This window comes from Eumetopias jubatus, unplaced genomic scaffold (genome assembly GCF_037043125.1).
Source record: "Eumetopias jubatus isolate StellerSeaLion01/CBP00866 unplaced genomic scaffold, mEumJub1_p1.0 scaffold_15, whole genome shotgun sequence".
NCBI classification, from domain to species: Eukaryota; Metazoa; Chordata; class Mammalia; order Carnivora; family Otariidae; genus Eumetopias; species Eumetopias jubatus.
The window spans coordinates 70,960,848-70,986,974 of record NW_028274821.1 but is presented as its reverse complement, the minus strand read 5'-3'; the positions used below and the strand labels follow the sequence as shown (position 1 = coordinate 70,986,974).

The window sequence follows — 26,127 nt, the reverse complement described above, 5'->3', positions numbered from 1 at the left end:
CAACTTACCGCTAGGTAGAAGTGTTCTAATAAAGGTTAGTTTCAACATGGTTAGGTCTTTTCCCCCCAGCTTTATTGAGATACAACAGTACGTAAGCTTAAGATGTACACTGGGATGATTTGATACACGTGTATATTGTGACATGTTTACCACAGTAAAGTTGGTTAACATCCTCCACATAATTCCGAGTTTGGTTAATATGGTGAGAACATTTAAGACCTACTCTCATAGCAACTTTCAGGTGTACCATACAGGTTGTTAACTGCAGTCACCATGCTGTTTATCAGATCCCCGGAACTTTAGCTCCTCTACCAACATCTCCCCCATTTCCTCCCCGCCCCAGGATTAGGTCTTATTCTTTTAACAGATGTTGGAAGGGTCAGTTGCTGATAAAGGATAAGTGGTGATTTTCCTTGGAGAGCTGAGTCATGCTTAATACCAGATGGCCCGGGACAGAACTGTAGGGAAAGCTCCTGGGGGAAAAGAATCAGCATCCTAAGCCTAATACAGCATAGTGATGCTAATCTCGTGCTCTCAGATTGAGTGTTTTAATACTTTTAACCTAATTGCCTAATTTTCTTCTTTCTAAATCTTTACAAAAAAAACAACTCACTTTATAAAGTACTGTTGTCCTAGTAATTTTCAGTCTTCACGATCCTAAAGTTTGAAAGTAGAGACAACCTGAACATGTGTGCTTCTAGCCTTTGTTCGTCCCCATGGGAAACTATTTCTTGACTAGTATTATTGTTAATATTATTATTTGGATGAAGAGGTTGAGCATGAAGGGTCATTTGAAAAAGATACAATTGCCCCCATCCCCGTCCAGCAGGTGATGGGAAGTCTGGTCGTCTGGCCTTTGACGGCCCTCCTTGTGTTTCCCCTTGCAGTGCAGCTCTGGACTGTGGGCAACTATCACTGGTATCTCAAGCAGAGTCTGCCCTTCAGCACCTGCGGGAAGAGCAAGCTCGTGTCTCTGAGGTGGGACCTGGTGACCCCGTCCCGGCTGCATGTTCTCTGTCAGGGCTGGCATTACCTCTGCTACGACTGGCGCTGGACGACTGACCGCAGCTTGGGAGAGAGTTCCAGTGACCTGGCTAACGTGGCTGTCATTGATGGAAGTAAGGAGCTGGGAAGCGTGTCCGTGAGCCTGTGCCTGCGGATGTGGTGGTTTGACTACAACTGGGGAATTTTGATTTGTGTGTGCGTTGGTGGTTTTGTTTATTTTTGCTTATTTCCTGTTTTGTTTTGACTGCATGGGGATGCCCTTAGTGGGGCATGTACTCTCCTGAGAACCATAGTCCTTCCTCCTCACCCCTACCCCTGCCCACCCCAATTCCATCCATAGTCTTCACGAATTTACTTGTCTGGCCTTTGAAGATGTTGAAGATTTTGACCCCAGGTATGGAAGAAGACAGCAGTGTCTTGTGGCGCTAGGTGTGCTAGCCTTACCTTTTTGCCCTGCCATAGGTTTACATTGACCCTTGCACACCCCCAATTGGGTTGCTTTGCTTTTTGATATAATACTTGTTATTTATATAATCTCTCCAATATGTTCAAGTCACAGACATCTGTCTAGTATGAGGATTGTTTGGTGTTTTTTGTTTGATGAGGGGGAGGGAATTGGGACAAGAAATAGTCATCTGAAAAGACAGTTTACTTAATGCTGGTAACATAAAGAAAAACTTGTTTCTAATTTTGTTCTGTGTAGTAGTCCTAATACTGATTTTACAATCATATGTTCTGTCCAGAGGACTTAATCAGATATGTCTTATTACTAAAAACATGCATAGGGAAGTGGTTTAATGATTTTCAAGGGCATCATTCCCTTGGTTCAGTCTGGCTTGGTTGCTGGCCTTGGTTTCAAGCTAGAACCCTTGGCCTTCTTGCCCTTGTTCACAGGAGTTGGACTGCTCTGGGCCTGGAGGTGACAGTAGCCAGATACAGAGCCCTGACACTTAATTTTCCCTGTATATTGTGTTTAAGCTTATTTATAATAAAAAAACCACCAAACATTTTTAGGAATTGCTGTATATTTTCTACCCCCATTATTAGTTAGTGGTATTGTGCTACCAGATGCTTCATTTTACAAATTAAGCATATCGTATCTAATTTCTTCTCCCTCTCCTATGCAGACCGGGTATTGGTGACAGTCTTCCGACAGAGTGTGGTTCCACCTCCCATGTGCACCTATCGACTGCTGCTCCCACACCCTGTGAATCAAGTCATGTTCTCTGCACACCCCCAAAAGAGTAATGACCTTGCAGTCCTAGACGCCAGTAACCAGATTTCTGTTTATAAATGTGGTATGTTCAAAAACAGTCACCAGGATGTTCTGAACCAAGTCCCTCCTGCACAAAATCAAATGATAGTGTGGTATTGCCTTAGCTCTACTGTTTCTAAAAACTTTGGAGTTTGTAATTAATATCATTATTATGATGATATATAATTGACTTGTGGGATTTTTTGGGATGGGAGGGGGTCTTATCCCACTGTGGTTCATAAGAGCAATTCCTTTTGCTTGTTAAAGTGTCAGTGATTTAAGAATAACATTCACCCTGGAAGTAGCATAGTATCTTTTTTTTTTTTTTAAGATTTTATTTATTTTTTGACAGAGACACAGGGGGAGAGGGAGAAGTAGGCTTCCAGCTGAGCCAGGAGCCCGATGTGGGACTCGATCCCAGGACCCTCAGATCATGACCTGAGCTGAAGGCAGATGCTTAACGACTGAGCCAGCCAGGCGCCCCAGTAGCATAGTATCTTATTGGGTCTTTAACGTGGTTTACAGTTCTCATTGCCTTTGCATGTATTTCCAGTTGATTTCACAGCTTTCCTAGGAGTGGCATCAGAGCTGGTGTTTTTCCGTTCTGTAGATGAGGGAAGAGAATGCCAGGGTGTTTGCAGTTTGCTTAAACAAGAATGGATGAGGATCTCAGCTTAGGTGGTCTAGCTTCTAATCCAGTTGTCCTTCCACCGTTCCATTTCTGTCAGTTGCTGTTTGCTTTCCTGATGTCCAGGAGAAGCTGAAATGTGTTTTTATTTGTGAGTTCTATGATCATGTTGTAAATTATACTGGCACATGATACTGGCAGCCTTGTTTTCAAATCGTCCTGAATTAGCCTGAAAGGCAGACAGAGATTTAAGAAAGAGGTTGAGATGTGGTTGTTTCTGATTGCTTTATGTCTAAAGTGGATTACCTTCTAGAACCCGTTAAATGCAGAATTCAGTACCCTTAGTATCAGGGAAGATGTGTGTAGTTTACTGTGATAGTAACTGCATTTTTGTGTTCTAGGTGATAGTCCAAATGTGGACCCTACAGTGAAGCTGGGAGCTGTAGGTGGAAATGGATTTAAAGTTTCTCTTAGAACACCTCATCTGGAAAAGAGATACAAGTAGGTTGTTCTTGATTACCTTGGGCCTCCAGGAACAGCATTGAGGCCTAAATTCAGCCAACTCTTCCTGTTCTGTGCCTGTTGCTGAGTGGGACAAGGAGTAGATGCAATGCCTGGCCCAGGTTTTTCAGGCTGCTGGGGAAATCAGTTACCGGTACATCTGAATGCCACATGCTGGTGAGTGGCCGTGGAGCCAGGCTGGTAGCTGGCTCAGAACCCATTTCCTCCAACAGCCCTTGGTTCTCCAGGAAAGACCACGTGGGAAAAGTGGAGGTGAGGGTGATAGGACCAAGCTGCGTTTGCTTACGTACATGAGGGGGTCTGTGTCGTTCACATATGGCTGACTGACTGCGGTCTCTGTCTTTGTCGCGTCTCACACTCCACAACTTTAGGTTGCTGCATTTTGAGTCTCTCAGGTTGGAAATCAGAATGTGTTTTCCCACTGAAAGGAGATTATAAACGGTTGGGTATAAATGAGTACCTCAGGTACATGATAAGTATTGTAAAATGACCCTGAAGCTAATTATTAATTCTAATACCATTTCTGTGAGAATCCAGGATTTGATTCTATTCTACTTGATAAGCACATGTTCGTAATTATTGAACTCTGCCTCCTGAGCGCATTTATTTATAAATGAATAGGGACAGTAAACTGACTAAAATAAGTGAATTTCATAAGTAATATGTTTCTTAAATATATGCACTATGTTTAATGAACGCGTATAAGTTGTTTTGTTTTGTTTTTTGTTTTTTGTTTTTTTTTACGCGTATAAGTTTTTAACCTGTGTATGATTTGGGGGCTGTCTGTATAATGCTTAGCCATTTTCAAAGAACATTTATGTGGGTTATTTCATTTCACAGTATTGAACCCACTAGAGGACAGACTTCAGGCAAACTAGGAAGCGTGAAGCAATTTAGTGTCTAATTTGATTTTTAAATGAGAGAAGTATAGCTCCCAGTCATTTAGGAGATTTCATGAAGGATATGAATACCTATCTTGATCTTTGAAGAAGAGAGCAGGTTAGGACTGGCAGAGACGGACTGGGAGTGTTGGCTGTGGTCAACAGAACGTATCAGTGGGAACCAGAGGTGGGAATATCCCCACGTGGGAAGAACGCAGTGGAGGGACTGAGACCAGGGAGAGCTGGTTGAGTAGGAAGATCAGGGTAGTGACACAGTTTACGTGCATGTGAAGGATTTGCCATTTAAGCTAAAAGGCAGGAGAAGTAGCCATTATGGGTTCCTGCCTGAGTTGGCAAAAACGTGCTATCCCCTGATGTATTAATGCTACAGGAGGCAGGTGTTAGAGGCCAAAGAAACCACCTCTGAAGCTAATTAGTCATTTTAATGTGACATGCTTAAAAATAACCCACTGTGCCAAGACCCACATATCTGCTGGAGCCTGGTTTGAATGCTGATAAGTGGTGACAGTGGAAAACCTCTGGGGTTTGTTACTGTAGGACGTGGGGCAAGTGATTTTCTTTTGTAGTCAGTTTCCTGAAGTGTTCTCTTCAAATCTAAAGATCTCAGAATATAAGAAACCTAAATATTAAATAGAAAAACGTTCTGGCATTACCTCAGGTTTTGTCCCTCCAAATAATTAGGAACTGACTCTATACAAGGTGGTTCATTCTTCATTTAAGAAAATCTCAGTGATATTAGGGCTTTATTCATGTCTTGGATATTCTTCAATATTTAAAACAGAATTCAGTTTGAGAATGGTGAAGGTCAAGAAGTAAACCCACTGAAGCTCAGCCTTCTCACCTGGATTCAAGAAAACGTTTTCCTGGCTGTAAGTCACAGTCAGTCCAGCGCACAGTCTGTCGTTCACCATCTGACTGTGGCCCCTTCTGAGACGGATGACGAGCACGGACAGCTCAATATTAGGTATCGTGACGCTTCCCTGCATTCCGTGTGCTCATAAGCCGATTGAATTACACTTTTGTCTTTTCTGGGTATAGGACTCTTTTGACTTCTACTGAGCAAGGTTGAGGGCAGTAGCTGCTTTGTTAAACACACTTAGCAAGAGCGTTAACTGTAGTTTTGAGTCATGTCAGAATACAAACCTAAAAATGCATCAAGTGGTGGAACATAGGACAAATACTAATAGATGGGGCAAAGCATTTTGAAGATGTGTTACAATTTTTAATTCAGCATATACTTACATTCCAGCAGGGTAATTGTTAGCCCAAGAGAATTAGCCACTGTGGTCACCCTTCTTAGTTACTAAAATCAATGATAAGGTCTGTGTGCATGCATTTCATTGGATGTGGTGACTTTAAAATGCCGCTTTTGGCTTCTCTGTGTTCTGTTTGGCGCTTGACTACATGTACTACTAGAAAGTCATCTCTGTTTCTCTTTGCTAAAATTTCACTGCTCCCTGGCCCTGAGTTTTGCTTTGATTTCAGACTGCATGTTTGTCACAGGTTTCAGACAATGGATGCTGTTTTCTGTAATGTCTCTAACTCAAGCCCCGTTGTGCGGTAGATGGCATTGCGTGGACAGCTCCGAGAAATCCTCAGACTTCTGATGTCAAGACTTGGCACATTAAACATAAGCTGATATTAATCCTCACACTCATTTGTAGTTAAGGGTTTCCTAGTTAGATTTCAATTCTGAAAACCCTTGCTGCAAAATTAGCAACTGTTCTCCATTGTATACACAAAACATATTCTAGTGTAGTCGTTAACTCCTAATCTTTGCCTCATAGTGCTTCGTGTTTTTACAAAGCTTTTGTGAATACCCAGATGGATACAGGAAATGTTCTAGCTATGTGCAACACTTAATTAACCAGGAGCTTACTTTTAAAAAGCAGAGCAAATGGAGGGGGCGAGGATGGGTGGAATAGGTGTTGAGGGTTAAAGAGTGCACTTGTCATGATGAGCCCCGGCTGATGTCTAGAAGTTCTGAACCACTCTGTTGTATGCCTGGAACTAATACAACACTGACACCACTACAAATAAAATAAAAACTTAATTAAAAAAAATAAAAAGCAGAACAATTTACATTAGAAATACCTAATTTATACACATTTCTGCTCTGAATTTGAAATTCTTTACCATCAGCTTGCAGGAAAAACTAGATCATCTCACTTGCTGTAAAGGAAATGAGAAGTCATTTAAAATAACATTTCTGCTTTGACTTTTGTTTCTCAAAAAAAGGCTGTTTTGTTCATATAAAATATTAATGTCTTTAGGGAATATAAAGTCCCTCAGTCAGCTTATAGCTTTTAATATTTTACATTTATTATAGCTTAAGTTTTGTAAAAGGTACTCTTTTCAATGCTTTCTCTATGGTAACTCACTTCTTTCTCACGCTGCCTCTTTGAAGTATGTATTATTAGCATTCTTGTGTTAGAGCTGAGACCACTAAGGCACAGAGCGGTTCAGTAACTTGACTGACATCATGCAGGTAGAGCCTCGATCCAGTCCCAGCCAGTCTCTCTCTGGAGTCTGTTCTCTTAATCTATTTGCAGATCATTTATCCTCACAAAATTTGGGGCATTTTCAGTTTTTTGTGTATTGGCTAAAAACTCTTTGAATAAATACTAGCATTGGCAAAATTTGCTTTTATTGCTACGTCTTCCACTTCTTTTAAGACAAGTCTACTTTCTTCATTGACACAGGAAGAAATATGACAGTAACAGATTCCCTTCTTCTCAGTTAATGAAGACCCACAGATTTCCATGAATGAATATGATAACAATAAGAGATAACTGAGTATGCTCATTTCCTTACAGACTCACTGCTTTATTTACCGCAGTATATATTTTAAGGAGACAGAAATGATACCATGCATGTCTAATGAAGGCAATAAGCTGTTATAAGTTGTATTAAGTTGCTGCCAGAATGGGAGTGATGACCTCACAGCTTAGACACCTAGCTTATTGGCATTATGGAAAACATTGTCATGTGACAGGTTATTACTTTGGCCTTCTGCTGGAAATATTTATCAGTGTGTGTATGTGTATGCATGTATGATGTGTATATTGTATTGAAGTAGGCAGTGCAGCCCAAAGGGAAATTATTTCTTTTCCTGTTTCTGCAAAATCAGTGAAATGCTACTACTTTTGAGAAAAGTGGTTTGTTCACACCCCCATTCCTGCCTTTTTTTTTTTTTAATTTCTTCAGTTCATCTGTGACAGTGGATGGAGTCATAATCAGTCTGTGTTGCAATTTCAAGACCAAGTCAGTAGCATTGCAGCTGGCTGGTGGCCAGATACTTAAGTACTTTTGGGGTGAGTATCAGAACGTTCGGAAAGCATGTTTATGACTTACATAAGTTTAATTCTTGAGGATGTGTACTTACGAGTTTCTTGTCAGTGCTACATTGACAGTTAGGTCTTTTAACTGTCCTGGAAAACCCTAAGCTGTAGAGTAGAATTGGCAGGTGTATTCTGTAATGGACCAGAGTGTTCTAATGAGTTTCCAAAATATATTTGGAAAGTGATCCCAATTGCATGTTAAGTGTCTCAGCAAGTATTGATGTGACAGTGTTTTACAGTGAGCATACCAGCTTTTTGTAAACCTCATCTGCCAATCCTGCAGAGTCACCCTCTCTGGCTGTTGAACCATGGAAGAACCCCAGTGGATTTCCTCTTCGGTTTCCTTATGCATGCACACAGACTGAATTGGCCATGATTGGAGGAGAGGTAAGTGAACAGGAAACTTTACCACTTAGTAGCCCAGGAATTGCTGGCATTAGGTAAAAGAATATGGGCTTTGGAGATAGACTTGAGTCTCCACTTAATCTCAGGGCAATAGTGAGAAATTTCTGAGCCTCAGTTCTTCATCTATGAAATGGGATTAAGAGATTGTCCGGCATGTATGTAGTAGTTAGTTGATTCCTTTCCTTGGAGGTATAAATTAAAAGATAGAAAAATGCAGTTGGCAGACTTTTAGTCCATGTTGTACAGATCATCAGAGTTTTATTTAAATACCATTTGGGGACAGCAGAAATGTAATCTCAAAAGTAGTATTCAGGAGGTTGCCATTCATCAAATATTGGAATGTCTGTAACTGTGGGTGGTAGGATACAGCGGTTACAGAGCAAAAGAGCTGACTAATCCCTGTTCTTAATATAGATATGATGATCCCCTCTGATAGAATGAAGGAAATGAACATGGTGTGGTGGAAGAGTGTTGAGGTGTTTGGCTACTGAGAGGTTGGTAGCTATGAGGATGGGTGTCTGTACTCAGTCTTGACATGGACTTAGATATGAAACCACAGGGCAATAGAACTATGTGATAGAAAAATTAGGTTTGACCAGTTTGGTTAGAATTGTTTGTAATTTCAGTTTTGTTTCTTTGCAGGAATGTGTCCTTGGTCTGAGCGACAGGTGTCGTTTTTTCATCAATGACACTGAGGTAACAAGGCTTGTTTTGGGCAGGATACTTTTCAGTGTTGCCTTCAAGTAATAAAGCTAACTTTCCCCTTTGCCTTGTTGTAGGTTGCTTCCAATATTACATCATTTGCAGTATATGGTGAATTTTTGTTGTTGACAACCCATTCCCATACCTGCCAGTGTTTTTGCTTGAGAGATGCTTCATTTAACAGTAAGTGTTTGGTATAGTAGAAAATAGTCCCTCTTCTATTATCCTTTGTCCTTTGAAGTCTTGATGACTTTAAAGTTCACCACCTCCTTTGGCTTTTTGTCATAGAGTCCTAGATTATGAGAAAACTTTTAGGGGTGCCTGGGTGGCTCAGTCAGTTAAGTGTCTGCCTTCAGCTCAGGTTGTGATGCCTTCAGCTCAGGTCATGATCCTGGGGTCCTGGGATCGAGCCCCCATCGGGCTCCCTCCCTCTCCCGCTCCCCTGCTTGGGCTCGCTCTCTCTGTCAAATAAATAAAATCTTTAAAAAAAAAAAAAGAAAAGAAATCCTTTAGAGTTCAAGTACTTAGCCCCTAATCACAACACAATATATCAGTTCAATATTCTTCACGAGTTAGCAAAGACTTCCAGAGAATGTCCTTCCTGGAGCAGAACATTGTGAAATTAAACAGAATTTTTCAGGATTATATAACAATCCAGTATTTTACTTTGCGTTAACCATACAGATACAAACTGGCTCTAACTTCTTTGTAATCTTCCTTTGCTCACTATGACCACACTCCATTGTAGAGCTGAAAAACTCCATCTTGTGGTTTATAGGAAACTGTGTCCATTTTTCCTTCAATTCCACGTGTCCCCTCCCCCCACCGTGTGTGTGCGTGTGTGCGCGCGCGCGCGTGTGTGTGTGTGTGTATTTTCCTTATTCTAGAACTCCAGTTACTATCTTTGCTTCTAATGTGGAAACTGGAATCTTTCACTGATGTGATTATACTGTACTGATAGTGCTAAGAAGTAGAGACACTGCATCCTCCCTGTGTTTTCTGAATCAGTTGAGAAGCTATATATGTGAATATGCATGGGCTCTGTGAGAGAGGGCAAGTTCTAGGGATGAGAAAGACTACTAGTCTTAAGGTTGAGTGGGAGAGCAAAGGGGTGTGGTTGTTAATTGCTTTCTTCTATTTTGTTTTTTTAATTTTTTTTTTTTTAAGATTTGATTTATTGGAGAGAGAGAGAGCACAAGCGGAGGGGAGGGGCAAAGGGAGAGGGAGAAGCAGGCTCCCCGCTGAGCAGGGCACCTCATGCAGGGCTTGATCCCAGGACCTTGGGATCATGACCTGAGCCGAAGGCAGACGCTTAACCAACTGAGCCACCCAGGTGACCCTGCTTTCTTCTATTTTGGATCATATGTTCAGTTTTGACCTCAGTTAATGGAAAGTGTCTTATCATGACAGTGATTCTTATGGCTTAGCCATTGGTGTCTTTAGCATTACATGCAGGTCTGAGCATCAGCCATCTGTCTAAAGGGGAGTCTCTGCGGAAGGTGGAGAGGGGTTCACGTATTGTCACTGTTGTGCCCCAGGACACAAAGCTTATATTACAGGTAAGCTGATTTTTCAGGCTGTGTTTCTGATTGTCGTTAGGCTGTCAATACAAAACAGTTCTTGCAAATTGTATTTTAGGCCTTCTTAATCATTTGTAGTAGTTTATTATAAGCCATTCCTTGCTAGGTTCTCCATTAGCTTTATACAAAGGAGTGTTCATACAGGCTGTGCCCAGCAAGGCTGGCAGGGCGGCTTCTCTGGGAAATCAAAGTAAATACTGAGCACAACTAGATTCTGCTGGAAGTGTGCTCATTTTACAGGATCGTGGTAGTTCTCTATGAAGAGTTGAGTTAGGTGAAGTTGTGTATCCTGGGTATTTAAATTTTTTCTATTTACTTAAAAACATTGTTCTGATTTATTTAAGATGCCAAGGGGAAACTTAGAAGTTGTTCATCATCGAGCTCTGGTTTTAGCTCAGATTCGGAAGTGGCTGGACAAGTAAGAACCATGTATATGACTAGTTCGCTTGTTGTTATAACGTATATGTGAAGATAGTATTCTGTTAAAGTTTTTAAAACTTAGAAGTACAGAAAACCTCTATTACACACGTCTTCAATCAGATTCTCAGAGGCTTTTTTCCCTCCTACACTTTGATTTTAATAATTACCTAGTCTGGTAAATATTCTTAGTAGAAAGAATCATGAAATGCATCATACAAGACAGGGTTTCCTAGCCTGAGGGGATCCATATGGGTTTTAGATGATCTGTGAACCCAGGGAAATTGCACCAGACTGTGTCTGTGTGTATTTATTCGGGCAGAAGGCCTAAGGCTTTTGGCAGATGTACAGAGGAGCCTGTGACCCAAAAATGCCTGAGCCACTGTTGTGAAGGAAATGGTCCATTGTCAATTTATTTTGGGGAAACTTTGTATTAGAAAGATCTTTATTAGCATTTTGTTGAAGAGAAAGTAGACCTAAGTTCGGTGATGATTTTTGGTCATGTGTATGTGGGGGTATAGTCCTCAGACTGCCGTGGTGACTAAGTTCCGTTTTTTAGGAAGGAAAGCGAATCTGGTACCTGATTTTTCATTCTGTGAGTTGAGAGTAGAAATCCAGTAATAGTTGTTTGGCATTTGGACTATAATCTAATTATAACTGGTTTGTATCATAATAATGGTTTTGGATCCAGGGAGTTTCGTTTTTGTAAAATGACCTTTCCATCCATTCTCTCTGCCTCTTCACAGACTGATGTTTAAGGAAGCATTTGAATGCATGAGGAAACTGAGAATTAATCTCAATCTGATTCATGACCACAACCCTAAGGTAACTTTCTAAATCTGATATTAACTCTAGCTTACCTAAGACTTGATCCTATGTGATTGGAACTAAAATTTTTTGTCCTTTTTTTTTTGGGGTAGGTGTTTCTTGAAAATGTGGAAACCTTCGTAAGACAGATAGATTCTGTAAATCATATTAATTTGTTTTTCACAGAATTGAAGTAAGTATTTTGAATAATTCCTGAGTGTTATATCCATAATTTATCTAGTTTAGGAAATCAAACAGATAAATAGCTAAAGGAGAAAAATTAACTTTGTGTTTGGTATTTTTTTTTATCACTATAATTCTCAGATGCCACCTGTAATAGATTTTTGCCCTTTTCCCTTCTTTTTAAAAACAGCCTATTTAAAAAGACTTGAAAACACGTCATTTAGAATTATAATTGACTATTTTTAGGTGTATATATAAGACTATTTGTCTTAGGACATTGAAATCAAATGGTATGTTTTTCTGCAATGACTTTTTTCCAACTTAAGAAAACATTTTAAACATATAAGGAAAGCTGTCCAGTTAGCATCCTGTACCACCATCTAGACTCTCTAGTACATATTTTCCTGTATTTGCTTTGTCACGATGTACTATCTATCCATCCATCATTCATCTTTTTTAAGATTTTATTTATTCATTAGAGACAGAGATAGAGAGTATGAGCAAGGGGAGAGGCAGAGGGAGAGGGAGAAGCAGGCTCCCCGCCGAGCCAGGAGCCAGACGTGGGGCTCGATCCCAGGACCCCAGGATCATGACCTGAGCGTAAGGCAGACGCTTAACCATCTGAGCCACCCAGGTGCCCCTTCATTCATCTTTTTTAAGGCAAATTTTAAGTTATTTGTAGCCTTCAGTCCACTTTATGTCTCAGTATTTCACTTCGTGGAACACTGACTAGAGTGCATTCTTGGGGGGTCAGATTCATATGTGGTGAAATGCATAAATCATAAATGCACTATTCAGTGAGTTCTGACCAATGTGTAACCCAGACCTCTGTTAAGATAGAGAACATTTCCTTCACCTCAGAAAGTTCCTCCAAACCTCATGTCAGTCAGTCCTGTCCCCACCCGCTAGGCAACCACTGTTGTGAGTTTTTTACCATAGATGAGTTTTGCCTGTTGAAGAACTTGAAGTGGTACCATATAGTATTTACTCTTTTGTGTAAGTTAGGCTGCTCTCACTCAGCATATTACCTTGAGATTCACTCGTGTTTTTGCTGATATCACTAGTTCCTTCATGTTTACCGCTCAGTAGTGTGCCCTAGTGCAGATAGGCTACAATTTGTTTATTTGTTCCCCTGGAGTTGGACACCTGTCTGTACCCAGTTTGGGGCTAATATGAATAAAACATCTATAACATCACTGTACGACTCTTATATGAAAATATTTTCATTTCTCAGTTTGTTTCTTCATTTTTCACCTTATGTGAATATGATGAAACTGTTTTCCAAAAGCCATTTTTATTCCCTCCTTAGCCTCCCTGGGTCTATGTTCATCATTTGGTAGCTGGGACACGTGTTCAGTTAGTGACCTCTTAATAACTTGTTCTTAGGGAAGAAGATGTTACAAAGACCATGTATCCTCCACCAGTTACCAGCACTGTCCAGCTGTCCAAGGATCCTGATGGGAAAAAAGTAGACATTGTCTGTGATGCTCTGAGAGCAGCCATGGAGAGCGTAAACCCCCACAAGTATGTGCGCTGTCATTAGTTGGCATCTTTTGAGTCATAGAAGTGTACTCTTGTCCTTACTCAGCTTGTTCATTCTTCTCATTCTGGGGTTCTTCACTTACCACCCCAGGTACTGCCTGTCCATACTCACCTCTCACGTGAAGAAAACAACCCCAGAGCTGGAGATTGTGCTGCAGAAGGTACACGAGCTTCAAGGTAGAGACCCGTTCACAGTGTGTCACCAGCCTTCCACGCTTCTGGGGAGCTCACTGACCATGATCAGTGCCCCATCACACAGTATGGGGCTTTTGGGTTGCCATTTTAAGACCTGTGTCCGTTTTTTTTGAGCACTGCCCTACAAAACATGTACAGAAGAAGTCCTATGGCATCCAATTCTGTCAAGAAAATAACTTACTTTATCTTTTTGGTTGTATTGCTAGAGATGTGGGTTTTTTCCCCAAACGGCTTTGTTGTGTTTTGTTTTCTTAACACTGACAGGCAGTACTCCACCTGTTCCTGATGCTGTGAGTGCTGAAGAGGCCCTGAAGTATCTACTGCTTCTGGTAGATGTTAATGAGTTATATGATCATTCTCTCGGGACCTATGACTTTGATTTGGTCCTCATGGTAGCTGAGAAGTCACAGAAGGTAGGTGCAGTCACTACTTGAACGGCCTTTCGGGTCTTGCTTCTGCGGTCATGGCAGTATGAAACCCTGTCCCCGGCAGCGCTGGGTCTTGCTGAAGTGAATATAGCGAATACAGGCCTGGGGGCAGGGCTGGGTGTTTCCGGGACGCCTGTCTCTAAGTCCCATCTCTGTCAGAGTTCAGGGCTGATCAAAGTGTTTTGAATGCCAGGTGGAACAAGTGAAATAAAGTTACTTGGTTATTTGTAAGATTATGATCATATGTGTGAATGAACTCTTCTCTTATAAAGGAAATAGAGCAAATGATTCAGATTCACGTCCAGTTCCTTGTTATGGGGCTGGAAAGTGGGAACAAGGAGAATAGGAAGGTTTGGGGCCTCTCGTCCCACCTTAGCATGCTGCAGTTGGGAAGTTTGGGCGCCCCTGGTCTGGTCTAGTTCCTGCAGCCTTAGTTTCATCCTGTCATCCCTCTCCTTGCTCTTGCCAGAGTGATCTTTCCAAAAACAAAATTTTGATCCTTCATTCTTTTACTTGAAATCCTTCATGGGCTCTCCATTGCCCCCAGGATAAAGTTCAGAAGCCATCATATTGCTTAAGCCTCTGCCCCCAGGGTCTGGTCTCTGTCTATCTGTCTATCTGTCTGTGCTCGTCTCTTGATACTGTTCCTTTTGCTCAGCCTGTAGTGCTTTTGTCCCCCCGCCCCAAGCTGCCACACACACCCCCTTGCAGGTAGCGCTACTTCTGTTTCCCTTCACCACTTTCCACCTCTCCATTCGCCAAGCTAATTCTCACTCGTCTAAGGCAAAGGAGGCCAAAGTAGCCTCTTGCCAGTGCTCCATTCTTGCCTCCCTGCCCACCATGTGGGGACTGGATGAGGTGGGCCACATATGTGCTTCCACCGCACCCAGTGCCTACCCCTGCATATCATTCTAGCTCCTCTTCTAGGTGGTAGGTCTCCTAAGGGTAAGGCTTGGTTGTATTTTTTATACATAGGCAAATTCTTATTAAATGTTTGTTGATTGAATACTTTGGCCTATAGTTCTCTATATTACATGCCTGAGTATTTAATTATTTTTTCTTTTGGGTTTTCTTTTTTTTCTAGATTGCTCTTACGTGTATTTATCCTGTCTGCTCAGTGAAATTGTATTAAGGACAGGGAGCATCTGTTCTTTGGAAAGGAAACAATTTTCGGGGCATGGCACAGAGCTGCAGACAATCAGTGCTAATAAAATCTTGGTTGGCAGGGCCTTAGAGTTTTGTCTTTAACTCTGTGCAATTTTACCTTTGTTTTAAAACTTGCTGGAGGGTGGGGCACCGGGGTGGCTCAGTCAGTTAAATATCCGACTCTTGATTCCAGCTCAGGTCATGATCTCAGGGTCCTGGGATCGAGCTCCACGTCCAGCTCCATGCTCAGCACAGAGTCTGCTTGGGATTCTCTCTCTCTCTCTCTCTCTCTCTCTCTCTCTCTCTCCCTCCCTCCCTCTCTCCCTCCCTCCCTCCCTCCCTCCCTCCCTCTCCCCCCTCCCTCCCTCCCCCTTGCACATACATAGGGGCATGCACATTCTCTCTTTCTCTCTAAAGAAATAAATCTTTTGAAAAAAAAAACTGGCAGAGGGAGGGCATGCGATGTCATGCAAACAAATTCAAGCACAGTGCCTTGCACTTCTGGAGAAACTTGGATGCATTTGTTGAGTATCTTCTAGATTGACCTTGTTTTCCTTATTAGCCTCTGAAATAAGTGGCTCTTGTGAGATTGCATAGGAGATCGTCATCATTATTCTCAAAACAACCCCTATGTGTTAAAGCATTTTCGCCCAACTGGTTATATGGTGTTTCATTTTATATATTTATACAATGTGTATAATATACTAATATAGTATGTATTTTAAGCATTATGTAGCTTTGGGTTTGTTGATTGTTTTAATTGTATTATTATAAATTAATCATAAGTAATAAAGATTTCCTATTGGTGTTTTTTTGTTTTGGTTTTAGGATCCCAAAGAATATCTTCCATTTCTTAATGCACTTAAGAAAATGGAAACCAATTATCAGCGGTTCACCATAGACAAATACCTGAAACGATATGAAAAAGCCATTGGCCACCTCAGCAAATGTGGTAAGTGTGAGGATTAATATGTTTATTTCTGCTTCGGGTCTTCTTTGGAGCTAGGCAGGGTATAAATTAAAGTGTTAGTTTAGATATAGACTGATTTCAGTTTCCACTCCTGAAAATTTTAACAGTTATGTATGTGCACCTTCTTTTATCACATGATCTGAAAAGCTGAAGGCAAAGCAAATGACTTTTAATGAATTGGAGGAGCTCCCTAACTAAAAAAATAGAGCAGATCCTTTTTGGGTTAAGGATAATCACCTCGTAAATTCATTTCAGTATCTCAGAATGAACACTGATAATGCATTCTTCTCCCCTGGCATTCGCCAACACCCGAGGGAAACGTAGCTTGTCTGGAGTGAGCGGCCATGTGCACCGGCAGTTCCCAGAAGGACACAGGTGTACATGGTAGCGACAGACCAGGATGAGCATGGTGCCCCTTGTTCTGCCGCACCCCGCCCCTGTCCCCTGCTGGAGTTTCTGGCTTCAGCAGGTGCAGTTCTCTACAGAGAGCTAGGATGGGGGTACGAAGTTACCTGGGTGTTAGCTGCTTTGGCGAATCTGATTGAGCTGGGCTGGGCTGGGCCTCTGGCACCTGAATGGGTGATAAGCTCCCCAGCTGATTCTAATGAAGGAGGCTGAGCAAACAGAAGGTTGGAGAGTCATTTATTAGGGGTCGTGTATAAACCATCCTTTTACATGGAACTCTTATCTCAACCTGTGCTTCTCATACCTCACATCTGCTGGGGTGCTTTGCTAAAATTAGAATTCCTGGATTCTGATACTCCTGATACTCTGATTCTGTAGGTCTTACAAAGGTCCCTTGTTGATTTTTGTGTAGGGACCACTGGTATAAATGAAATTCATTACGCTTCCAAAGTCTTAGACGTGTGTGTATGAATCTTATTCCTCAGGACCTGAATACTTCCCAGAATGCTTAAACTTAGTAAAAGATAAAAACTTGTATAAGGAAGCTCTGAAGTTATATCCGTCAGACTCGCAGCAGTACAAGGTGAGTGGTGTGCGAAATGAGGCTCTTCTGACTTTGTGCGTTAGCTGGCAGGGGGAAGGATCCTGAGTCCATAATGCCATTCTTGGCCTCAAGGTTTATCTTCAAATGAAGTCACCTCATCCTGAGCTCTTATCTGGGAGAATGGCCCTGACCTGCTCTTGTTCTGAAGAAAGTGCCCAGGCTGGAAAGCTAGGAGTTGTCCCCTATTCCTCATCATGAATACCACGGCAGCTTCTCCCTGGGGTTCCCGGCTTCTGTCCCACCCCTTGCTCCAGCCCAGCCTTGCTGTCGCGTGACTGATCGTCCTGAAGCATGTAGATCTTTCTCATGTAATTCAGAAGAAAGGGATACACTTCGGTTGTTTGTTTAAACAGACATCTATTTAGTTCTTATATGCCAGATATTTGCTAAATGTATTTGCTAAATGTATTCTATGATTCTCATGACAACCTGATCGGATAAACAGATGAGGAAACAGCTTGCCTCAGGAGCTGGAGTGTGAAGCACTGGCCTGGGATGTGAGCCCAGGCTGTCTGACCCCAGAGCCTGGGCCCATGACCACTACTCATCCCCGCCACCCTTCCTGCCCCCTGCAGTTCGCCCGTGGCTCTGCTCTGGCCCCCACCTGCTCTCTTAGCATTGGCTGCCTCTTCCAGGCCTCTCCCTGCCCCTACCTTTAGCCCCACTTGTCTTTTAACTCTCGGTCTCCTCTGCTGGAAAGCTGTTCCTGGGCGAGGTGCCACCCTGAGCTCCCAGATCCCCCTTCTCACCTCAGTGACAGCACGTAACCACCTGCCGCCGCACTGATTTGTTTTCCCTGCCGGCCGCGGGCCGCTTAAGGGCAGGGGCTGTGTCTTGTATTCCGCTCTGTGTCCCTGCCTGACGTTGAGCCTGCGGATAGAGAATTTGGCCAATGGCTGCCTCTTTGCACTCGTTTCACCGTCTCTTCCTCTCTCCCGTGCTCTCTCCCTTCTCCACTCACACCAGCCTTCTTGTTATTTCATCCTGTGAGTTCCGGACACGTTTCTGCCAGATGGCCACAGTGCTCTCTGTAGCTCTCGGCCTGGATTACTGTCCCGCAACCCTTCACGTGGCTGGCTCTCCTCACAGCCCCCTGAAATGGCACTCCCATCACTCTCTATCCCTTTATCATGACGTCACAGGCCTTTCTGTGTTTGTAAGTCTGTCGCCACAAGAGCAGGAACTTGGTGGTGGTTCTTGTTATTGTTTGGGATTTTGCCTGTTTTTATTTTTTGCATTGCTGTGTGAGTCCCACTGCCCTTAAGAGTACTCAGTAATGATCATGGCACATCCTCAGTAAGGTTTTGAGTGGAAGAATGATTGAGTTCACTGATTAACCACGGGGTATTTCTGAGTAATTCAAGAGACTTTCAAACGTAGTGGCCAAGACAGCCTACACCGGAGGTTAAGAAATGACTGTCGCCTTTCCTCACCAAGCCTCCGTCTCCTCTTGCCACAGGATATCAGCATTGCTTACGGGGAGCACCTGGCACGGGAGCGCCTCTTCGAGCCGGCCGGGCTTGTGTTGGCCCGCTGTGGCGCCCACGAGAAAGCGCTCGATGCCTTTCTGGCTAGTGGTAGCTGGCGGCAAGCTGTCTGCACGGCAGCCCAGCTGGACCTGACCAAAGACCAGGTGGCTGGCCTCGGCAGAACTCTAGCAGGTGAACGTGGGTGGTGGTTTAGGTCCTCTAAAAAGAGCACTCTTCCAAGGGTTTTTTTTGTTTCTTCCTTTCTTTGGCAATTTTGCAAGTAAATTTAGGACAGCATACCTTGAGGCTGTCTCAGATTCACTAATAAAAATTAATTAGATAATTTAGAATGGTTTATTAAGTAAAGGTTAAACTGCTACAGTGAGAGTCCCTAAATAATGGCATGATAAGAAAGCTTGTATCTCTCACGTAAGGACTGAGAAGTCCTTCTGTTGTGTGGCTCTGTCATCCCAGGCAGATGGTTGTAGCTGGATTTTCTCCATATCCATATTCCAGGCCTTAGGAAGGGGAAAAAACTAGAGCCTTAGGAGAACACTTGAAGTTGGAAACGACCTTGAAGTTACACTGTTACTTGTGTTCCATCTCATTTGCCAAAACTTACATCCTAGTGCAGAGTAGCTGTGCGGCCATGTGCCCTGTCAGAAGGTAAACATGAGTTTTGGAGTGGGGCCATTCAGGTATAGACAATAGATTGTTGGGAACTGTAATAGCATTTATGGGAAATGAGGTGAAAGAAAAAGCGAAACATGTAAGCATTCTGAAAGCAAAGGCAGTTCAGCTGTGTCCCGGTCTAGGCATTGTCTGAACCAGAGGCGAGCCTGTATCCGAGTCTGACTCCTGAGAGGGAGGAGAGCTAAAGGACGGCCTGAGAGAAGAGATGAACAGGTGCCCTGCCCGCTCAGCTGTGCTTGTGTATTCTCCCCTTGCTGTTTTAAGAGTTTTAAAAATGTTGTTATGCTTTCAAAGAAAACGCAGTTCTGAAAAAATCCCAAATTAAATCCTGTTAAATGTATGTATGTGTCCTCCTTAGCTATTTGCATTCTTCCTTTTTCTCTGGGTCATAAAAATGTGTGAGGTTATCACTTTTCTTTTTCTGGCATTTCTGGTTATTAGGTCTGTAGACTCTTCTACAAGGCCTCTTCGTTTCCATGGTGAACTCTTTAGTTTTTGAGAATTCCCTATATTAGGTCTTTTAGTTATTTATTCTGGCTCCATTGTTATTTCTGCTTTAGAAACTTATCTTTCGGTAGCTCATACCTTCCAGCTCTGTTCTTAGGGCCTATTAAATTCTCTTAAATTCTTTGTAACTCTTAGCTTGCTGTTTGTCATGCTGTATGGTATGCAGCCAGTTCTCCCCAGTGTTTAGCAAAGTGGTAGGAAAGGTGGTGGTCAGAGATTGTTGAGAAAAGTTATAAGGCAGAGTCACTTCATGTGCACTTTAACTTAGGCAGTTTTTACAAGAAAAGGAAGATAGCTGTTGAAATTATGGAGATGATTATACCTGCTTTTGTCAGGGATCATACGCGCTGGAGTTTGCATGAGATGGGAGACATGAGTCTGCCAGCCCCGTAGTCGACTTCAGGTTCTGTGTGCCTCTCAAAGCATGATTATCTCAACTGCTGGGTGATTCTAGCATCTAAAGACACTGCATGACCCGTAAGCCAACTACCTTCATCTTCGTGCTCAACCAAAGAACAGCAGTCTCTTCCTATTTGAGGAAGAAATGGATGAGCTGGAGATGTTAGGTCGGTTGCCTGTATGTGTGCCTTTGTAAGCTTTTTTTCATGGCTAATTTTGGCTATACATGGATTTCACATTCTATGCTAAATTTAGATTGTAACTGCCATTTGAGATAGGACTCTGTGGTATTCCTGCCTATTTCCTGACAGAAATTCACAAAGTATATAGTTTTTGATACGTAATAAAGATATATTAGTGAGCATCTCAGCAAAGGAATCTGTTGAGTGTTGTTATGCCCAATGTTTCACAAACATACTTGACCCAAGAATGGTTTTTTGGTGTTGCCTTTTATTATCCTACAGTCTTAGGGAACACTTTGGAAAATGCTGTTTTAAAGCTGTTCTATTTGAGCGTATACAGTAGAGCTCAGTCTCCAATTTATAGGGGACTGTTTTTATTTAAAAAGTACCTCCACGGGTGCCTGGGTGGTGTATGGTGTAGTTGGTTGGGTGTCTGACTCTTGGTTTGGGCTTGGGTTGTGGTCTCAGGGTTGTGAGCTAGAGCCGCTTGTTAGGCTCTGTGCTCAGTGTGGAGTCGGCTTGAGATTCTCTCCCCCTCCCTTTGCCCCTCCCACTTGTGTGCCCACGTGCATGCTTGCTCTTTCCCTCAAATAAATAAATAAATCTTAGAAAAGTAAAGAAAAGTACCTCCAAAAACCATTTCAACTTGAGTTTTGGTGATCCTGTTCTTAGCAAGCCAACTATGGTGAAGTGTTTATTATCTTTGCAGGAAAGCTGGTTGAGCAGAGGAAGCACAGTGATGCAGCCACAGTCTTGGAACAGTATGCCCAGGTAACCTCATCTCCTCCCTTCAGCCACTCAGTCAACAAGGAAGGTCTTCCCAGTTGTACCTCACCGATCATGAAAATTAAAGGAACTTAGGGTAATTAGGAAGTCCAGAGAGAGTATTTGCTCTGCAGATCTTCCTTCTTGCTGACCTGACTTAGAAATCTAAATTTAACTTACTTCTAAAAAATTAGTTCTCTAAACAATAAGTTGTGTAAGGCAGAACTCTACCACAATAGGCATTAGTGTTTGACCTTGGTAGAAGGTACTAAATCTCAGGGGAGTTGTGCTTTTTATGTTAACTTGCCAAGTAGAAACAGTGAGAAAGGACCATTCTAAAACAAAGGGATTGAACTTCAGATACTTTTCTGGGTTTACAACCATTCTTACTGTTGGAAGTGTCTTTTATCTCAGGCAGTGTGATGGGTTCCAGTTTTCCAGCAGATTATGAAGATGAGTACCTTTACCAGCTTTTGATACAATTGTAGAATTTGTTATGAAAATAATAAAACTATGCACTGACATGGGGCACCTGGGTGACTCAGTCGGTTGGGTGTCCAACCCTTGATTTTGGCTTAGGTCATGATCTCAAGGTCGTGAAATTGAGCCCTGTGTCAGGCTCCAGGCTCAATGGGGAGTCTGCCTGAGATTCTCTCTCTCCCTCTGCCCCTTCCCCACTTGCTCTCCCTCTAAAATAAATAAATCTTAAAAATTTAAACAAAAAACAAAACAACAACAAAAACTATGCACTGACACTGGCCACGGACTAATAGGACATAGTTGACACCAGGGATTACTGCCTTGTAGAGTTTTAGCCTTTGATGAGAGTGTTTTTTACAGTTGTTACTAGTAGGCACATTTGTATAACATAATTGTGCTTTTAAAATACCTGAATGTCTTTCATGTAATAAGGGTGAGTGAAAGAAGATCACTGAAATTTGACAGATCCTAGCAAGAAATTACGTTGGGTGATTGAGCTGAAAACATCAATGAATAAAATATACATAATAATAAGGCTAGAGTAGAAAGATACACCATCTAAGATGGTTAATTAAATGGATCAGATGCTACCATCCTTTTTTTCTGTATAAGTGAAGATTAATTCATATATACATATTTAATTTATATATTTATAATTTGTACATTTTTAATTGGGTATACATTACATATAGTAAAATCTACCAGTTTTAAATTAACAGTTGGATGAGTTTTGACAAATGCTCCTGGCCATGTCACGCTCCTACAACCATGGTAATAGAACATTTGTAACACCCCAAAAAGTTTCCTGCTTCCCCTTTTGTAGTGAGTCTTCTTCCTCTACTCTCAGCTCTTACGAACCACTGATGTGCTTTTTGTCATTAAGTTTTGCTTTTTCTAGAATTTTGTATCAATGGAACCATCTGGTATGTGGTTTTTTAGTCTGGCTTCTTTCACTCACATAATGCTTTTGTTTTCTAACATTTTTTTTTAATTTTTTCTTAGGATTTTCATCTCCCTGCTTGCATTACCCATCTGTTCCTGCATGTTGTCTACTGTTTCCACTAGAGCATTCAGCACATTAATCATACCTCTTTTTTTTCTTTTTCTAATTGAAATATAATTCACATACAGTGGCATATTAGTTTCAGGTGTAATCATACTGATTTTGAATTCTTGGCCTTGTAATTTCAGTACCCCTGCCACGTCTAAGTCTCGTTCTGATGCTTGCTCTGGCTCTTCAAACGGTTTTTGTCCTTTGTGCAAATTTTTGTTGGAAGCCTACCATGAAGTACAGGGTATAAGGAAATTCAATAAAGAGGTCTTTAGTGATGTGGTCATAAGGTGTGGGGAGAGGAGAAGTGTTCTACAGGCCTATGATTAAGTCTCAGTCTTTTAGTGAGCCTGTGTCCTTGGACTTTGAACTTCACCAGTACGTCTCAGATTTTTCACTCCTTAGGTAGGACAGGAAGGCCAGGGGGAGCTGGAGTTGGGTATTTCTCTTCCCTCACATTAATTAGGCCCTGGTCAAACCAACTTCAGTTAGGCTTTGGCAAAATTGTTTCTCTTGACTGCAGGCCTTGTTAAGAGCAGCATGCTCTGGGTGTTTTCAAAATGACAACTTTTTCCTTCTTGTCGGAAGCATATTTTCATCTGATACTCACTGTGAGAACCTGGTAGGGCTCAAGGAGGTAAAAACTCACAAAAGTGTAGGAGCTCCCTAAGTCTGGACGTCCGTAGAGTTTTCACCTATAACCCTGTCCAGAGTGATCGATCCTTCAGCCACTGGTCACTTACAGTTTAGATTTTCCTACCCCAGTACTGGTTCTGGTAGAGATCTCTACTTGTGGGTCTCTGCTGTGTTCTGGTAAGTTGTAGCTCTCTGTGTCTGCCTGTCTGTCTCTCCAGTCTTGGGGGCAACAGTTTGCCCTATGACCTCAGTTCTCTAGTTCTCCATTGGATCAAAGGAGAGTCTGCTCAGCTTTCTACTTGTTACAATGGAGGGATGTCTTCCAAGTTCCTTGTGTATTGGACTGGAAACTGGAAGTCATATAATGCTTTTGAGATTCATCCATATTATATTGTGTATCTGTGTATTTTTATTTTGCTCAGTGGCATTTTGTTTTATGAATAGGTCATAATTTGCGGATCCATCCACAAATTGATGTACATTTGGATTGTTTTCGTTTAAGGTTAGAATAAAGCAGCTATAGACTGGTACAATATGTCTTTGTGAGGACAGATCCTTGCATTTCACTTGGATAAATACCTGTGAGTGGGAATGCTGGTCACGTGGTAAGTGGGATGCGTAACTTAGTAAGGAGGCGCAGAGCTTCTCTGCAGCGGCTCTATCATTTTGTGTTCCCACCAGTGATGTGTGAGTACCTCCGTTGCTCCTATACTCATGTACACTGGATGAATTACTTATCTACGGATACATAACAAATTACCTCAAAACTTAGCTTCAAATGAAAAACACCTATTTGTTTCTATGGGTCAAGAATCTGGGCAGGGCTTAGTTAGGGCTTCTGGCTCAGGGTCGTTCACAGGACTACAGTCAAGGTGTTGGTCAGAGTTGGGGTCATCTTAAGACTTGACTAGTATTTTTTTTTTCACTTCCAATTTTTTGTTGCTAGCAAATAGAAATATGGTTTTGTTTTGTTTGTATGTTGGCCTTATATCCTGCAACCTTGCTGTGAACTTATTTAGTAGTTCTAGGAGTGTTGGGGGTAAATTCTCTAGGATTTTCTATATTAATGAGCATGGTTTCTGTGACTAAAGACTGTTTTATATCTTTTCAGTTGGTATGCCTTTATATTTTTTTGTGGTCTTACTGTATTAGCTAGGACTTCCAGTATAATGTTGAACAGAAATGGTAAGGGTTGGTGGACATCCTTGTCTTTTTCCTGATATCAGGGTGGAAATTCACTCTTTCACCATTAAGTGTGATGTTTGCTTTTTTTTTTTTTTAAGATTTTACTTATTAGAGAGAGAGATAGCAAGAGAGATCATGAGCATGGGGGAGAGGGAGAAGTAGGCTTCTTGCTCAGCAGGGAGCCCGATGTGGGGCTAGGTCCCAGGACTCCAGGATCATGACCTGAGCTAAAGGCAGATGCTTAACTGACTGAGTCACCCAGGTGCCCCATGCTATTGTTTTTTTAATAGATGTGAGAACCTGGTAGGGCCATTAGAGTTGGGAAACTATAGTCAAGGGCCAAATCTGGCTGGCCATCTATATAAAGTTTTATTGGAACATAGCCACACCTATTTGTTTACATATTTTCTGTGGTGGTTTTGGTACCTACAACCCCAGAGTTGAAGAGTTGTGACAGAGATGGTCTGACCAAAAAGCCTAAAATATTTGCTGTCTAGCCTTTTACAGAAAAAAATTGCCAATCCTTGCCCTCTTGGTTGAGGAAATTCCTTTCTATTCTTGGTTCTCAGAGTTTTTATCATGAAGAGGTATTGAATTTTGTCAAATGCATTTTCAACTAAGGTATTCTGTTTTAGACCAGTGCTAGGATGAATTACATTGATCTTTGAATGTTAAACCAATCTTACATTCCTTAGGTTAAACCCATCTTGGTCATAATGTATTATCCTTTTTCATTATTAGTGGATTCAGTTTGCTAAAATTTTCTTGAGCGATACTGGTTTATAGTTTTCTTGTTATATCCAGAATATGTCAAGAAATTTGACAACAACAAAAAGACAAAACAACCCATTTTTAAAATGGCCAAAAGACTTGAATAGCTATTTCTCTCAAGAAAACATACAAATAGGGGCACCTGGGTGGCTCAGTCGGTTAAGCGTCTGCCTTCAGTTCAGGCCATGATCCCAGGGTCCTGGGATCGAGCCCCACATCGGGGTCCCTGCTCAGTGGGGAGCCTGCTTCTCCCTCTGCCTCTGCCTACCACTCCCCCTGCTTGTGCTATCTGTCAAATAAATAGATAAAAAATCTTAAAAAAAAAAAGAAAACATAAAAATGGCCAACAAGCACATGAAAAGTTATTTAGCTTCATTGTTCATTTAAAGAAATGCAAATCAGGGCGCCTGGGTGGCTCAGTTGGTTAAGCGACTGCCTTCGGCTCAAGTCATGATCCTGGAGTCCCGGGATCAAGTCCCGCATCGGGCTCCCTGCTCGGCGGTGAGTCTGCTTCTCCCTCTGACCCTCCCCTCTCTCATGCTCTCTCTCATTCTCTCTCTCAAATAAGTAAATAAAGTCTTTAAAAAAATAAAATAAAATGAGCTTAAAAAAAAAAAGAAATGCAAATCAAAACCACAGTACCCACTAGAATAGCTTTAATCAAAAAAAAAGAAAAGAAAAATTGGCAAGGATGTGGAGAAATAAGAACCCTTGTACATTGCTGCTGGGAATGTAAAATGGCACAGCCCCTATGGGAAACAGTTTAATGGGTCCTTAAAAAGTCCAACATATGGGGCGCCTGGGTGGCTCAGTCAGTTAAGCGTCTGACTTCAGCTCAGGTCATGATCCCAGGGTCCTTGGATCAAGCCCCACATCAACATAAACATATGACCCAACAGTTCCACTCCTAAGTATCTACTCAGGAGAAATGGAAACATGTCCGCAAAGAAAC

General features: G+C 41.9%; 1 protein-coding gene across 2 annotated transcripts in view; it reads left to right on the top strand.

Moving 5' to 3' along the window:
- ELP1 (elongator acetyltransferase complex subunit 1) overlaps positions 1-26,127 on the top strand; it is a 56,947-nt gene that overhangs the window by 15,274 nt on the left and 15,546 nt on the right. For both annotated transcript variants that reach the window (XR_003610229.2, XM_028108805.2), the window contains exons 11-29: positions 888-1,118; positions 2,133-2,303; positions 3,290-3,389; positions 5,094-5,276; positions 7,520-7,626; positions 7,937-8,040; positions 8,701-8,754; positions 8,838-8,943; positions 10,204-10,319; positions 10,685-10,758; positions 11,504-11,582; positions 11,678-11,757; positions 13,134-13,271; positions 13,381-13,466; positions 13,749-13,897; positions 15,887-16,010; positions 16,919-17,016; positions 18,497-18,698; positions 20,997-21,058. Coding sequence is in view for 1 of the 2 variants with exons in the window: in XM_028108805.2 (XP_027964606.1) it covers positions 888-1,118; positions 2,133-2,303; positions 3,290-3,389; positions 5,094-5,276; positions 7,520-7,626; positions 7,937-8,040; positions 8,701-8,754; positions 8,838-8,943; positions 10,204-10,319; positions 10,685-10,758; positions 11,504-11,582; positions 11,678-11,757; positions 13,134-13,271; positions 13,381-13,466; positions 13,749-13,897; positions 15,887-16,010; positions 16,919-17,016; positions 18,497-18,698; positions 20,997-21,058 (2,264 nt within the window). In the remaining variant the exon portion in view is untranslated. The remainder of the gene's footprint in view (positions 1-887; positions 1,119-2,132; positions 2,304-3,289; positions 3,390-5,093; positions 5,277-7,519; positions 7,627-7,936; positions 8,041-8,700; positions 8,755-8,837; positions 8,944-10,203; positions 10,320-10,684; positions 10,759-11,503; positions 11,583-11,677; positions 11,758-13,133; positions 13,272-13,380; positions 13,467-13,748; positions 13,898-15,886; positions 16,011-16,918; positions 17,017-18,496; positions 18,699-20,996; positions 21,059-26,127) is intronic.